The sequence below is a fragment of the Gossypium hirsutum genome, chromosome D06 (assembly GCF_007990345.1).
Source record: "Gossypium hirsutum isolate 1008001.06 chromosome D06, Gossypium_hirsutum_v2.1, whole genome shotgun sequence".
Lineage (NCBI taxonomy): Eukaryota > Viridiplantae > Streptophyta > Magnoliopsida > Malvales > Malvaceae > Gossypium > Gossypium hirsutum.
Window position 1 is genome coordinate 26229837 of NC_053442.1, and position 14697 is coordinate 26244533.

A 14697-nucleotide genomic window follows, 5' to 3' on the forward strand; every position below is an offset into this window, starting at 1 on the left:
ATAGATAAAGTCTACTCGAGAGCTGTAAATGTGCCAACCTTTGCGAAGAAGTTGATGAATATAACGGGTATGAGTGAGTAGTGGGTTGCTGCATGGATTAATCAAAAGGGGGATAGCAAGTGCATTCCTTGGAGGAGTTTAAAAGATTTAATTCTAACACACCCAGATGTGAGGAAGAGGGTAGACGTCTTTGCTTTGATTATATATGGATTAGTTGTCTTCCCCGAAGCTTTGGGACATGTTGATGAAGCAGTCACCGATTTATTTGACCAGCTTGATAAGATGGTTACACCAATTCTGGCAATTTTGGCACAAACATTCATGTCATTGAGTGTATGTTGGAAAGCGGGAGAGGGTAGATTCATTGGATGTGCATAGCTCCTACTCGCATGGTTTCACAGTCACTTTTGGAAGGTTGATAGCGTTTCATATCGGGTTTTCTCCAAAAATTATTTGCCACTAAAGGAGATTGTAGCCACACCGAGCAGAGACGACATTTCGGAGGAGAAGTGGATGGCAATTCTTCAGAATCTTCAAGAAGAGGACATCGAGTGGAGAGCCCCTTGGTTGCTTCCGGATGAGATCCTGTATAAATGTGGTAATTTTGATTGAGTTCCTCTGCTTGGAATTTGGGGAGCTGTTGGATATGTTCCATTGCTAGTGCTAAGGCAGTATAGGTCAAGGCAATTCATACCTGCGACCTAAGGAATAGCTGATTGCGAATTTTCATACAGGGATGATGGTTATAAAAAAAGATTCAGGAGATATCTAGTGCATGGAAGCAAACTCGCTGAATGAAGAGGTTAGCTGTGAGTCCGATGACAACTCCTGAGTATAATGAATGGTGGGTTAGGAGAATCAATGATAATATACCCAAGTCAAATCAGGAAAATAGCCAGTTAATAGAGGAAGATTTGCGGGTTGTGCCTTCTGAGTTGGAAATCATAAGACAAGATTTTGAAAGAAGAAATGCGGATTTAAAAAAGAAGATAGAACGAATGGAGGAAGAAAAGATGAACTTAAGATTAGACATAGACGTTCAAAAGCTCGAAACTGAGAAATTGAGAAAAGGGAAAAATAAGGCTGAGGAGGAGTTGGATAGTTTGAAGGCAAATTATAAAAAGTTGCATCTTTCAATGAGAACTGTCGGGCTGAGAAAAACTTCAGAACAGTGGCGAGCAAAAATTCGATAAGAAAAGGACAAAGTCGATAGATGGGAACAGAAATTCCAAGAGGTTCAGACACGAAATGAGGCTTTAGAGAAGAGTTTGTCAAAAAGCCAAAAAGAAAAGGTCGAGTTAAATGACAGGGTGATCGAGTTGGAAAGATCTCTGCGTCAGTATCGAAATCGAAACTTTGTAATAGAATTGAGAGCAAGCTTGAGCAAGATTGAGGAAATGAAGAAAAGAATAGAAGAGTTAGAAACAACATTGCGAAATTGTGAGATCCGGATTGAATGCTTGGAAGCAATTGAAATTCGTAATAATGAACAGCTTCACTACTTTCAGAATCAAGTTAGGAGCAGAGATCATATTATGGAGGAAGCTGTGATCCAGATTCAAGAAGTAGCTGATCACATACAGACTTTAGCAGTACAGGCTGACATACTGAGTGTGAAGTATGAATTAGAATCAGATCGGGGGCAAGAGCTAGCTTTGTTATTTAGGAAGATTAGAATTCTGAGTAATAGGGCAAAACTTTATTTGTAATTCACTTTATGTAAAGAAATTTATTTTCTAGTAAAGTTTTCTTAAATGGAATTGAATCAAAATTGACGCCTTTTTTGCATTCATTTCATGCATTGCATTGCTTCATATGCATTAAAAAATATTAAAAGATTCTAATTGATATAAATCATTCCTCAGTTAATCTGGAAACAAACCAACCTACCAAACACCGCTACGGTACTCGAGCAAAAACTAAAGACATGGACCAAAGGATAGAAAGGCTAGAACAGTTCCAAAAAGAAATGCAAGATCAACATCAACAACAAAGGAAAGAGCAGCTCGAGAAGATTCAGCAGAATATGATGGACAAAATTATGGAATCTCAGGGGAAAATGATCACTCAGTTAACTCAGTTGTTGACTGGAGAAGTTGATAAAGGAAAGGGCTCTGTGCTCAATGTTGAAGAAGGAGACAGTGAGGGACCTATTTATCCTTCAGGCTTTACTCCTCAGCATGTTGAGGTATATCCGCACAAATCATCTGTTACCATCAAGCCTCAACAGTTTCAGGCTGGTGCTTCAATACCAATGAATTTTCAAGTTGGATCAGGCTCTAACCCTGGAGACAACCTTGTTAATCCTGCTATCCTTGACTTCAATGAAACAGCTGGAAAAGGAAAAATGAAGGATGAATTGCCAAAACAGGTAGAAGAAAAGTATAAATGGTTGGAAGAAAAATTTAGAGCGATGGAAAGTACTGAGAGCTACCATGGGATTGATGCTAAATAATTGAGCTTGGTTTCGGATTTAGTACTCCCTTACAAGTTCAAAATGCCAGAGTTTGAGAAGTACAATGGGACTAGTGGCCCCGAAGCTCATATTATCATGTTTTGTAGATGGATGATTGGGTATGTTAATAACGACCAACTACTGATACATTGTTTCTAGGATAGCCTCACAGGGGCAGCATCCAAGTGGTACAATCAATTGAGCCGTACCAAGATTAATTCATGGAGAGATTTAGCACAGGCATTCATAAAGCAGTATAGTCATGTGACCGACATGGTACCTGATAGAATCACTCTACAGAATATGGAAAAGAAACCCGGTGAAAGTTTTAGGCAATATGCATAGAGGTGGAAGGAGGTTGTCGTCCAAGTTCAGCTATCTCTTCTAGAAAGAGAGATGACCATGCTTTTCGTTAACACATTGAAAGCCTCATTTATCACACATATGTTAGGAAGTGCCACAAAAAGCTTATCTGACATAGTTATGAATGGTGAAATGATAGAAAATGCTATCAGAAGTGGGAAGATAGATGCTAGAGAAAGTAGCAGAAGGTCGGCCTCGAAGAAGAAAGAAAATGAGATCAACAACACAAGCTCATATAGCAAGGGTTATTCAAAGATGATTACGGTGAATCAGCCGAGAAAAGTGGCTGTTAATCAACAAGATTCATCAAAACCGGGATTCAACACAAGACAAAACACGAAAAAGCTTCAATTTACGCCAATTCCAATGTCTTATAGGGAGCTGTATCAAAATATATTTGATGTACATGTTGTTTCCCCTTACTACTTAAAACCTCTACAGCCTCCGTACCCCAAATGGTACGATGCAAATACACAATACGATTATCACGCGGGAATCGTGGGGCATTTTATAGAACATTGTACGGTGTTAAAAAAGCTAGTTGAAAGACTCATAGGCATGGGCGTTGTTAAATTGGATGATTCGCCCAGTACAGAGAATTCGTTACCTAATCATAATGATAATGGAGTGAACATGATAGGTGGGAACATGGGTAGAAAAATCAAGGAAGATATCGTAGAAGTGAAAATTCGTGTAAGATGGGTTTGGAAGAAGATGGTAGAAAGGGGGTTGTTTGTCTTGGATTCTGAAAGAAGCTTTGGAAGGGTAAAAAACTACTGTGAGTTCCATCACGATGAGAGACACGAGATTCAAGAGTGTATAGAATTTAGAGCCTTAGTTCAAGGCATGATGGATGACAATGAGGTGGAGTTCTACGAAGAAGTTAAGGAAGAAGGAAGTATATGCGCATCTGAATCAATGAAGGTTCCAAAAGTAACTCATCTTGTAGTCATTATCTCGCGATCAAAGAATGATGAAGTGAGAACACCAGCAATGCCAAAGATCATAATTAAGAAACCAACAACCTTTCTTACCAAGTTAGTAGGAAAGTTTCGTGGAACTACGAGTGTAATACAACTGTCCCTGGAAAGGAGATTATAGAGGGTCAAGGTATAGGTCATTATCCAGAACCTGTGAAAGGAAGGGCCATAACAGTGGAAGAAAAGAAGGGGAAAACAGTTGAGCCTGTGTTACCTATCAACGAGCCAGTGAAAGAGGAAGAAGTTGTGGAATTCCTCAAATTTTTGTAGCACAGTGAGTATAATGTCGTCAAACAGTCGCATAAATAACTGGCTCGTATATCCGTACTAGCCTTACTCTTGAATTCAGAAATATACCGAAGTGCATTGATGAATGTGCTGAACGAAACCTATGTGGCCAATGATATTTCTGTCAACAAGTCAGATCGGTTGGCTAACAATATCAGTGCTGATAATTTCATTTTCTTCGATGATGATGAAATACCACCTGGGGGCATGGGGTCTACTAAGGCTTTGCATATTACTACACGATGCAAGGGGTATACCTTGCCAAGAGTGTTGATTGACAATGGATCAGCATTGAACGGGTTGCCATTATCCACACTTAGCAGACTTCCCGTAGACAGCTCGCACATGAAAACATGCCTAAATATAGTAAGGGCATTTGACGGTACAGAAAGAAAGGTCATGGGAAGAATTGAGATACCCTTACTGATTGTCCCAACAGTTTACGAGGTGGATTTTCTTGTGATGGACATCAAACCCTCCTACAATTGCTTATTAGGGAGACCATGGATATATTTGGCAGGGGCTGTACCATCATCGTTGCATCAGGGGTTGAAGCTAGTGTCAGAAAGTCGACTAGTGACAATAAACGCTGAAGATGATATTATAGCGGCTGTATCCCATGATACGCCGTATGTGGAAACTAATGACGAGTCAGTGGAATGCTCCTTTCCATGCATTGCATTGCTTCATAAGGACTGGAACATTTATTCCTTAAGGGAGCAAAATATTAGTGCCCAAAATATCCAAAACTACAGAGATGGGTTTGCAATTGTTGGTAGGAAAATGAGCTTTACCCAGAAGAGGATTAGGGAGATATCTTTAAGGGAAAACTGAGGTTCAAGTGCTGAAAGAAAAACAAGATCACTTTGGCTTAGGATACAAGCCAGACAGAGGACAAAGAAAGAAGGAGTTAGAAAAAAATGCAGGAAAGAAGGAGGGCGCGTCTAAGTGGGGAGGAAACTTAATGGGAGCCAATGATAATTCCCTAAATATCTAAAACTTTCGTATCCGGAGGGGTCATTCATTCTGAGAGAAGGATACCAGTTTAGGAAAGCATCGAAGAGACGTTGGAAAATATGTACATCAATGCCCTATATGAGGATGCAAATGAAGAAGGGAGCTTGTTAGACATTTATCCTTATGAGCTAGGGAGTGTTCTAAAAATTCGACCGCGGAAGAAATATCTGAAGTCTTTAGAACTTTCTCAGAGTAATATTCGGAACAAACTTGTTGTTTTAGCCTAGAGACAATAAGAACTCTTTTGTGAAATAGGCTTATGTTCAAACATCATTATTTTAATAAAATACATCTTTGCAATTTTTTTGAGCAAATATTCTTTCATTCTTTCCATACCAGTAAATATATTAAATTATTCTTTAATTTATAATCACATTTACACAAATAATTGTGCATAAATTCATACATTCTTTTGTAACCATATTAGGTCCCTATATATCAATGACGTGAATGACTGCTACAAACTCAGAGTTTCCTTTTGAACGAAACATGTGTTTCGCATGACTTTGAAGGTGCGTAGATTATGGTTTATCTTTAGACTTGTTGAGGATGGTAGAATAGGAAGAAAAACAAACCCTACCTCACAAGGAATCAATAGAAATTGTGAGCTTGGAAGAAGTAAAAGATGTGAAAATTGGAACTAAGATTTCCGCAGAGACAAGATGAGACCTCATTGAATTACTCCAAGAATTTGAAGATGTCTTCGCATTGTCATACCAGGATATGCCCGGATTGAGCACTGACATTGTAGTGCATCACCTACCTTTAAGGGAGGATTGCAAGCCAGTACAATAGAAGCTCAGAAGAATGAGGCCTGATATTGTGCTTAAAATAAAAGAGAAAGTCAATAAGAAGTTTGATGTTGGGTTTTTACAGGAGGTCAAATATTCTGAATGGGTGGCCAACATCGTTCCAGTCCCTAAAAAAGACGAAAAATTACAAATGTGCGTCGATTACAGAGATTTGAACAAAGCAAGCCCAAAAGACAATTTCCCATTGCCATATTTTGATACTTTGGTGGATAATACGGCGAGATATTCGATGTTTTCTTTCCTGGATGGTTTCTCAGGATATAATCAGATAAAGATGCATCCTGAAGATATGAGAAAGACTATATTCATTACTTTGTGGGGCATATTTTGCTATAAAGTGATGCCATTCGGATTAAAGAATGCGGGAGCAACATATCAGAGAGCCATGGTAGCCTTGTTTCATGACATGATGCACAAGGAGATTGAGATTTATGTTGATGATATGATTGACAAATCCAGAACAGAGGAGAAACATGTACAGGTCCTAAGGAAATTGTTCTTAAGACTAAGAAAGTTTCATCTCAAGCTTAATCCAACAAAGTGCACTTTGGGAGCCAGGTCAAGAAAGTTGTTGGGCTTCATAGTCAGTGAAAAAGGAATCGAGATTGACCACAGCAAAGTCAAGGCAATACGAGATTTACCGCCACCACGTACTAAAAAAGAAGTTCAAGGTTTCTTAGGAAAATTGAATTATATTGCTCGGTTCATTTCACAGTTGACCGAGAAATGTGACCCCATATTTTGTCTTTTGAAGAAACATAATCCAGGTGTCTGGAATGAAGAGTGCCAGGAAGCTTTTGAAAAGATAAAACAATACTTATCAAATACTCCATTGCTGTCGCCACCTAGCCTGGATAGACTATTGATTTTGTATTTAACGGTGTTTGACAATTCAATGGGATGTGTGTTGGGTCAGCATGATGCAACTGGGAAGAAAGAAAACACGATATACAATCTCAGTAAAAATTCACTGATTGTGAAATGAGATATTCATCTATTGAAAAATTATGTTGTGCCCTGATTTGGACGACAAATAGATTGAGGCAATACTTGCTCTACCATATGACTTGGCTAATTTCAAAATTAGACCCTTTAAGGTATATGATGGAATCAACTGCGTTGAATGGGAGGATGGCTAGATGGCAAAATTTTCTCTCCGAGTTTGATATAGTATATGTAAGTCAGAAGGCCATCAAAGGGAGTACGATAGTAGATTTCTTGGCTAGTAGAGCTTTAGAAGACTATGAAGCTTTGGACTTTGATTTCCCGAATGAAAACTTGATGTGTGTAGCAAATACTGAAGAGGATTCTCAAGAAAATCATTCTTGGAGGTTAAATTTTGACGAAGCTTCGAATGTGGTAGGTAATGGGATTGGGGCAATCCTGGTATCTCCAAATGGAGATTATTATCCTTTCACCAGTAAGTTGGACTTTGATTGCACCAATAACATGGCTGAATATGAAGCTTGCATCATGGGTATCCAGGAAGCCATAGAGCGGAATATTAAGATGCTAGAAGTATATGGAGACTCGGCATTGGTAATATACCAACTAAAAGGGGAATGGGAAACGAGAGATCCCAAGTTAATTCGTTATCAGAGATTGGTTCTGGAATTGATTGAAGAGTTGGACAACATTACCTTTTGTTATCTCCCACGAGAAGAAAATCAGATGGCTGATGCTCTTGCTACATTAGCTTCCATGGGTAAAGTGAACAAATTAGAAGGCATGAAGCCCATTCAAATTAGTATTTATGAAATCGCGGCCCACTACTACAGTATTGAAGAAGTGGAGAATGATAATCGTCCTTGGTACCAAAATATATTGCTATATGTGAAGAATCGCGCTTATCCTGATCAGGAGCGGAGAATGATAAGAGGACATTGAGGATACTAGCTATTGACTATGTCTTAGATGGAGAGATTCTATACAAAAGGGAAAGGATCGAGTACTGTTGAAATGCGTGGATGCTATAGAAGCTAAAGAAAATTTGAAAGAAGTTCATGAGGGTGTTTGTGGAACGCTCGCCAATGGATTCACCATGGCTAGACAGATCATGAGATTCGGATATTACTGGTCCACCATGGAAAAAGATTGCATCAATTATGCCAAGAAGTGCCATAAATGCCAAATTTATGGGGATAAAATGCATGCGCACCCTTCACCTCTTCATGTTATGACTTTTCCATGGCCTTTCTCTATGTGGGGAATGGATGTCATTGGGCCAATATCGCCAAAGGCTTCTAATGGACATCGTTTAATTTTCGTGGTTATTGACTACTTCACTAAGTGGGTAGAAGCAGCCTCATATGCTAATGTCACGAAGTTAGCAGTCAGTAAGTTCTTTAAAAAAGAAATCATATGTCGATATGGAATGCCTGAAAGAATCATATCTGACAATACGCTGAATTTAAATAACAGCACAATAGCGGAAGTCTGTAGTCAATTCAATATTAGACACCATAATTCATCACCATATCACCCAAAAATGAATGGTGTAGTGGAGGCGGCAAACAAAAATATCAAGAAAATTATGGGGAAAATGGCTGAAACTTACAAGGACTGGCATGAGAAGCTACCGTTCGCTCTTCTTGCTTATAGAACATCTATCAAGACTTCTACTGGGGCAACGCCTTTTTCTTTGGTTTATGGGATGGAGGCAGTTTTACCCATTGAACTTGAAATCTCTTCTCTCCGGGCATTGGCTGTGTTAAAGTTGGATGAGGCCGAATGGATCCAATCTCGGTATGATCAGTTGAACCTGATAGAAGAAAAAAGACTAAAAGCTGTTCGTCACGGTCAAATGTACCAGAAACAAATGGTGCGAGCTTATAACGAAAAGGTTCGTCCCAGAGAATTTCATGAGGGGGACTTGGTGTTGAAAAAGATCCTTCCTTTACAAAAGGATTTTAGAGGGAAATGGATGCCAAACTGGGAAGGACCTTATGTTGTAAAAAAGGCTTTTTGGAGGTGCTTTGATTTTAAGTGAAATGGATGGTAAAAATTTGCTAAATCCTGTAAATTCAGATTCAGTCAAGAAATATTTCACTTGAAAGAGGGATCAAAGTGAAAACCTGCAAAGGGCGCTTTGACTCAAAAAAAAGGAGAGGCCAAGGTGAAAACCCGCAACGGGCGCCTTGAGACCAAAGGGGATTTGAGTTGAAAACCAAAAAAGGGCAGCTCAGATATTGATCAGATTGGGGCATGTGGTGATCTGGCCATACCTAAATCAACAGGAAAGGATACGCGACATCTTGGGGGCATCGACGAAGTACTGTAGATCTCCTAAACACATTTTAAATTCAATATGATTCTTAGTTTGCACGGAGAAGTTCAGGTTGCGATATCCGAGGCATCTACTCTTTATATTACTTGTACTGAATTTTTTTGTTCTTGCAATACTTTATTCTTTGCTGTTCTTGAATACTTTTTTTTCAAGAAACTTGCTATCAATAATTTTTTTTTTAAAATTTCGAGCTATGCCCTGAATTAATTCATTTCTTAGTCAGTATTTTGATCTTTGTGCAAGCATGTTGCATTAGAATAATGATTAATGAACTAATAAACTTTCACAAAGGAAGTTTTGCTTATTACTCTGGAAGTTTCTACATAATACAGTAACCTGAAACAGGACTATTGTTTAGAACATGCCAAGTTTAAAAGTTGAAATGTCTAAGATTTTGTCAAGATATCTTGTTGGTGACAAAGCTTTAATGAACAAACAAACAGTGATCATGAAGGGATAAGAAGAAGTTCCCTTTAAAAAGAAAATTATTCGTTTGTGCATAAGAATTTGATATGACACCCTGGGAATGGTGTAAAGGACCAAAAGAGTTTTAGGATCTGCATCATTGAATTATGATAGGAGATAATTGAGGAAAAGCTAGATTTTTCTACCTTTGGGTCACAACAAAAGAAAGATGATACAAATTTTGCATCCCAGTGGATTAAACTTTGAAGGTTACAGTGGGGCAATCTGACTAAGTGTTTCATGGGAGATGCCAGCTGAGAAAAAAAGTGTTGTAGCACGTCAGCGATAAGACCTTAATAAACTTTGAGTAATGACAACCTAAGTGATAAAGAAGGATCACTCTCGAAAAAATGTCATTCTGCATTCATTCAAATGTCATTCATACATGTCTAGTTAGGAGCATTTGATTCATTTTGATCATGACATCCTAATCACTAGGCATAATTAAGTTCATAAAATGAATTTTTACAGGTCATGTTCCCCAGAGAACAGATCAGTGAAACCATAATCCTATCTCCTTGAAGTTGCAGTGGAGCGGATTAAAGTAATAGGTCTTATCTCTCTGAAGATGCAGAGAGCAGACCGCATCTAGTCTTATCTCCCTGAAGTTGCAGTGGAGCAGATTAAAGTGATAGATCTTATCTCTCTGAAGTTGTAGAGAGCAGATCATATCAGGTCTTATCTCCCTGAAGTTACAGTGGAGCAGACCTAAGATGGCGAATCTTACCTCCCTAAAGTTGCAATGGAGCAGATTAAAGCCAATAATCCTATCTCCCTGAGGTTACAGTGGAGCGGATTAAAGTGATAGATCTTATCTCTCTAAAGTTGCAGAGAGCAGATCGTATCTAGTCTTATCTCCCTGAAGTTGCAGTGGAGCAGACCCGAATAAGCAAGTCTTATCCCCCTAAAATTGCAGTGGGGCAGACTGAATAAACAAATCCTATCTCCCTAAAGTTGTAGTGGAGTGGATTAGAATGATGAATCTTATCTCTCTGAAATTACAGTAGAGCAGATCGCATCAAATTTATCTTTAAGTTGCAGCGGATCCTGTTGAAGCTATAAGTTTTATCTCCCTGAAGTTGCAGTGGAGCAGATTAAAGATAGCAAATTTTGTTCTCTTGAGAAACTACAACATACAAATCCTATTTCCCTGGCATTGCAGTGGAGTAGATTGAAGCACTAGTTCCTATACCTCTGAAGATGCAGTAGGAAGAAATGAGGCTACTTGAAGAAGAAGAGTACCAAGGTCCAGCACGACCGAGCAAAATTGAGCATTTTTGAAGTCTTTGCTCTGTTCCTGTTACACGATAACGAGCAAAGACGGGCAGCTGTAATGCCTAATTTTTACCCAGTCCTTAATAAACAAAAATAATAATAATAAGTCCAATGTTTTTTACAAAGCCAAATCCAAAACAAAACAGTTGGCCCAGGATACATTGCCCAATATAAAACAGAGGCCCAAAGCCAGTGGCCCAAAATAGTTGTAGAAACCCTAGGGTTTCTAAGGAGATCATCAGCACCGCTGCCCCGCACGAGCCGAATCTCCACCTGCAAGAAATAAACAACATATGGCAAGAATATCAAGGATTTGCAAATCAAGTAGATATCAAACAGATTTGCTTCTTTATATTTTATTTTATATGGCTATAAAAAGCCATTGAGATACTGTAAAAAAAGAGGATCGGAAAATCAATAAAAAAGGCAGTATTTCACAAAAAGAGCAACTAAAAACACCAACAGAGAATCAATCATAAACGCTGGGACGGCCGAGGAAGTTGTCTCCGAGGACAAACAACCGGAAGCCACAGGGTTTAACGGGCTTTTGGGGTGTTTTTGTTTATTTTTGAAAGAGGTCAAACTCAGATCTGGGCTTGGAAGGGTCGAGAGAGCCGAAAGGGTCATTTTCCCTTTTTTCGGCCACCGCAAAGAGCGATGCTGTCGCTGGAGATCGGCAACTAACGCGGTGGCCGACGATCGGCCGATGCCCAGACCCCTGGCCGGACGAATTGGGGGGAGAGTTTTGTTTAAAAGGTTTTGGTTTTTTTTTTAAATTGGCTTTGAAATGATTTTTTTTGGAAAGATTAGGGCTTTTATAGGGTACCAAAATGGTACCGTTTTGGAGAGGCCCCAGACGCCCAAAACGGCGTCATTTTGGAAAGGCCGACCCGAATCTGACCCAATCCGGCCTAGGATCCGCGTGTTTTTATGCAGAGGGGTAAATTGCGCTTTTAGCCCCTCCGCCTTTTAATTTTTTTTGCAATTGAGTTTTATTTATTTTTAAAATTTACCCCTTAAATTTATTTTTGATTTCAATTTGATTCTATTTGAACGACGCCGTTTAAAGTAGAAATGAAAATTTCCTTTCCAGGCCCTCTGCATTTATTCATGCATCAAATGTAGCATTACACCGATTTTTTTTACTCGAATTCTGAAAAATAGAAAACTTTGAAAAGTAAAGGCATTACTCGTATTTAGGATCTTCGAATGGATTAAGCCCTAACGTATTGGGTTCCAATTTTCTTCGTTGAATCTAATTATCGAGAATGCTCTTTAATCAAACAAAATAAAAGCTTGCTATTGAGCATTCAACATGTCGTGTCCTAACGTATTGGATGTGACGCGTTGATTTCTCGAGATGAAGATTTTTTTTCTAAAAAAATAATACTAAAGGAAATATTCAATGTTTAGAATTTTGAGAAATTGTGCCCTAATGTATTGGGCCGTGATTTCTTTATAAATCTTAAACAAATGAATATTTTTTTTAAAATTTTTATTACACGAGTATTTTTGACAAACTCATTTTGAGGAAGTAGAATATTGTGCCCTAACGCATTGTGTGTGACATTTTCTTTCTCCAAAATGAGAAGAGTCTTAATAAGTAATGTATTTTTTTTCTAAGTTTTCACTAAGGATCATATTTTTCAACTCTCGACATTAAGACACTAATTAATCAACTAGGTACCAATTTTTTGGGCGTTACGAGGGTGTTAATCCTTCCTTGTACGTAACGGACTCCCGGATCCATTTTTCTAAAACTCGTAGACCAAAGCCGTTTTTTTAGGTGATCCAATCACACCTTAATAAAAGATTGGTGGCGACTCCCAAACTCCAATTTTCATCAATTACTTTTTTTTGGTTTTTTTTTAAAAATAGAAATGGTTTCGACAATTGTGATTAAGTATTTTCAAGGTAGAAATACATTGTTACCTCACGTAATCTTTTATATGCTTATGAGATTGAATTAATTATTTGAATTGACATAGAGATATGTGCAAGAGATTATTTTAATCTCATAAGTATGTATGTGCATTAACACATTTGCTTATTAAAAATTGTTTAACCGGTTCAATTGACATAGAGATATTGTCAAGAGATAAATGGATTTTGGTAGGTAAGTATGTTCATAAGTTAGCAAATTACTGAGTTGCGGTGAATTTATTCATGTCAACATGAACACAAGTTTAATAATTCAAAATTAAGATATGTAATTAATCTAACACAATTATGTCATCTTGATTAAAATCATCTTTTGAAATCGTGCATTGGAACTTTTATTTTATTTTTATTTATTTTACTTAGTTAAAATCCTAGTTTTTAATCACCTTTTCAAATCAAAATATTTTTCTTCACCAAAGTGTTTTTAAATTGCATTCATAAATAATTCTTTTCACAGTCGCTATGGGTATGATAACTCGGCATTTACTTGTCACTTTATTACTTGTTACAGTTGTGTAACTTGCACATTTCCGTCGTTCCAAGTTTTTGGCGTCATTGCCATGGATTGTTTTTAAAATTCATTATTTGTGAATTTGTTAAATTTGCATTTTGGTTTATTTTTCTATTCAATTTTAACTTAATTAATTTTTTTATATTTGTTTCAGGTGTTTATGAGTATTGATGGAATCATCAATTTACTCCTCGTAGACCTTGAAGTTGAAAGAACTTTTCGACAGCGAAAAGGACAAGCAAGTAAGAGAATGACTGAAGAGATGAACTTCAAAAATCTGAATCAAGGAAACAGAGCAAACCCTGCTCCAAATTCTATCCTTATTAATGATGATAGTGATAGAGCTCTAAGACAGTATGCCATGCCAGTGTTTCATGATCTTAATTTGGGTATTAGGGGACCTTGAATCGAGGCACAACAGTTTGAGCTGAAGCCAGTCATGTTCCAGATGCTTCAAGCAGTGGGCCAATTTAGTGGAATGCCTATCGAAGATCCTCAACTGCACTTAAGACTATTCATGGACGTGAGCGATTCATTCAAGTTAGCTGGAGTACCGAAGATGCACTACGATTGTAGTTGTTCCCATATTCGCTAAGGGACACAGCTCGAGCCTGGTTGAACTCATTGCCCCTAAATTCAATTTCCATATGGCAAGAGTTAGCAGAAAGATTCTTCATGAAGTATTTCTCGCCTAGCAAGAATGATAAGTTAAGGAATGAGATCACTGCTTTCTAAAAAATGGATGATGAGTCCTTGTATGAGGCATGGGAAAGGTATAAAGAATTATTATGAAATTGCCCTTATCACGAAATCCCACATTGCATCAAACTTGAGATGTATTATGTGTTTCCAATGCTCACACGAAGATGGTAGTGGACACTTCTGCTAATGGTGCTCTCCTTTCTAAGTCTTATAATGAGGCTTATGAAATCATTAAGAGGATTGCCAGCAACTATTATCAATGGCAAACCAATCGAGCAGCGTCAGGAAGACGAGTCGTTGGAATACATGAAGTAGATGCTCTCACTTCACTCGCATCTCAGGTATCTTCGATTTCCTCAATGCTTAAAAATTTTACAACTAATGGGTTTAAAAGTTTTACAGCACAACCATCGAATCAATTTGAAAATGTAGCCTATGTCTATTGTGGGAAGGACATATTTTCAAAGAATGTCCATCGAACCAGAATCCGTGTATAACATGGGTAACCAGAACCAGAAATGATGAAGGCAAGGACTACAATCCAATTCCTATAACCCATCGTGGCGAAACCACCCTAATTTCTCCTGGAGTAACCAAAGGGC

At 38.0% G+C, this 14697-nt stretch overlaps 2 protein-coding genes and 1 non-coding gene across 3 annotated transcripts; 2 read left to right on the top strand and 1 right to left on the bottom strand.

Annotated features, from left to right (window-relative positions):
• Positions 1 to 998: 998 nt before the first annotated feature.
• On the top strand, positions 999 to 1709 carry LOC107963023 (coiled-coil domain-containing protein 102A-like). The gene is made up of 2 exons (XM_016899623.1): positions 999 to 1109; positions 1224 to 1709. Exons 1-2 carry the CDS (start codon positions 999 to 1001, stop codon positions 1707 to 1709), a joined length of 597 nt encoding a protein of 198 aa, XP_016755112.1.
• Positions 1710 to 7019: 5310 nt separating this feature from the next.
• LOC107963024 (uncharacterized) lies at positions 7020 to 7802 on the top strand. The gene is made up of 2 exons (XM_016899624.1): positions 7020 to 7301; positions 7401 to 7802. Exons 1-2 carry the CDS (start codon positions 7020 to 7022, stop codon positions 7800 to 7802), a joined length of 684 nt encoding a protein of 227 aa, XP_016755113.1.
• A 6296-nt stretch (positions 7803 to 14098) lies between these two features.
• LOC121218750 (small nucleolar RNA R71) lies at positions 14099 to 14205 on the bottom strand. The gene has a single exon (XR_005915227.1). It is a non-coding gene; the product is annotated as a small nucleolar RNA R71 (small nucleolar RNA).
• Positions 14206 to 14697: the final 492 nt, after the last annotated feature.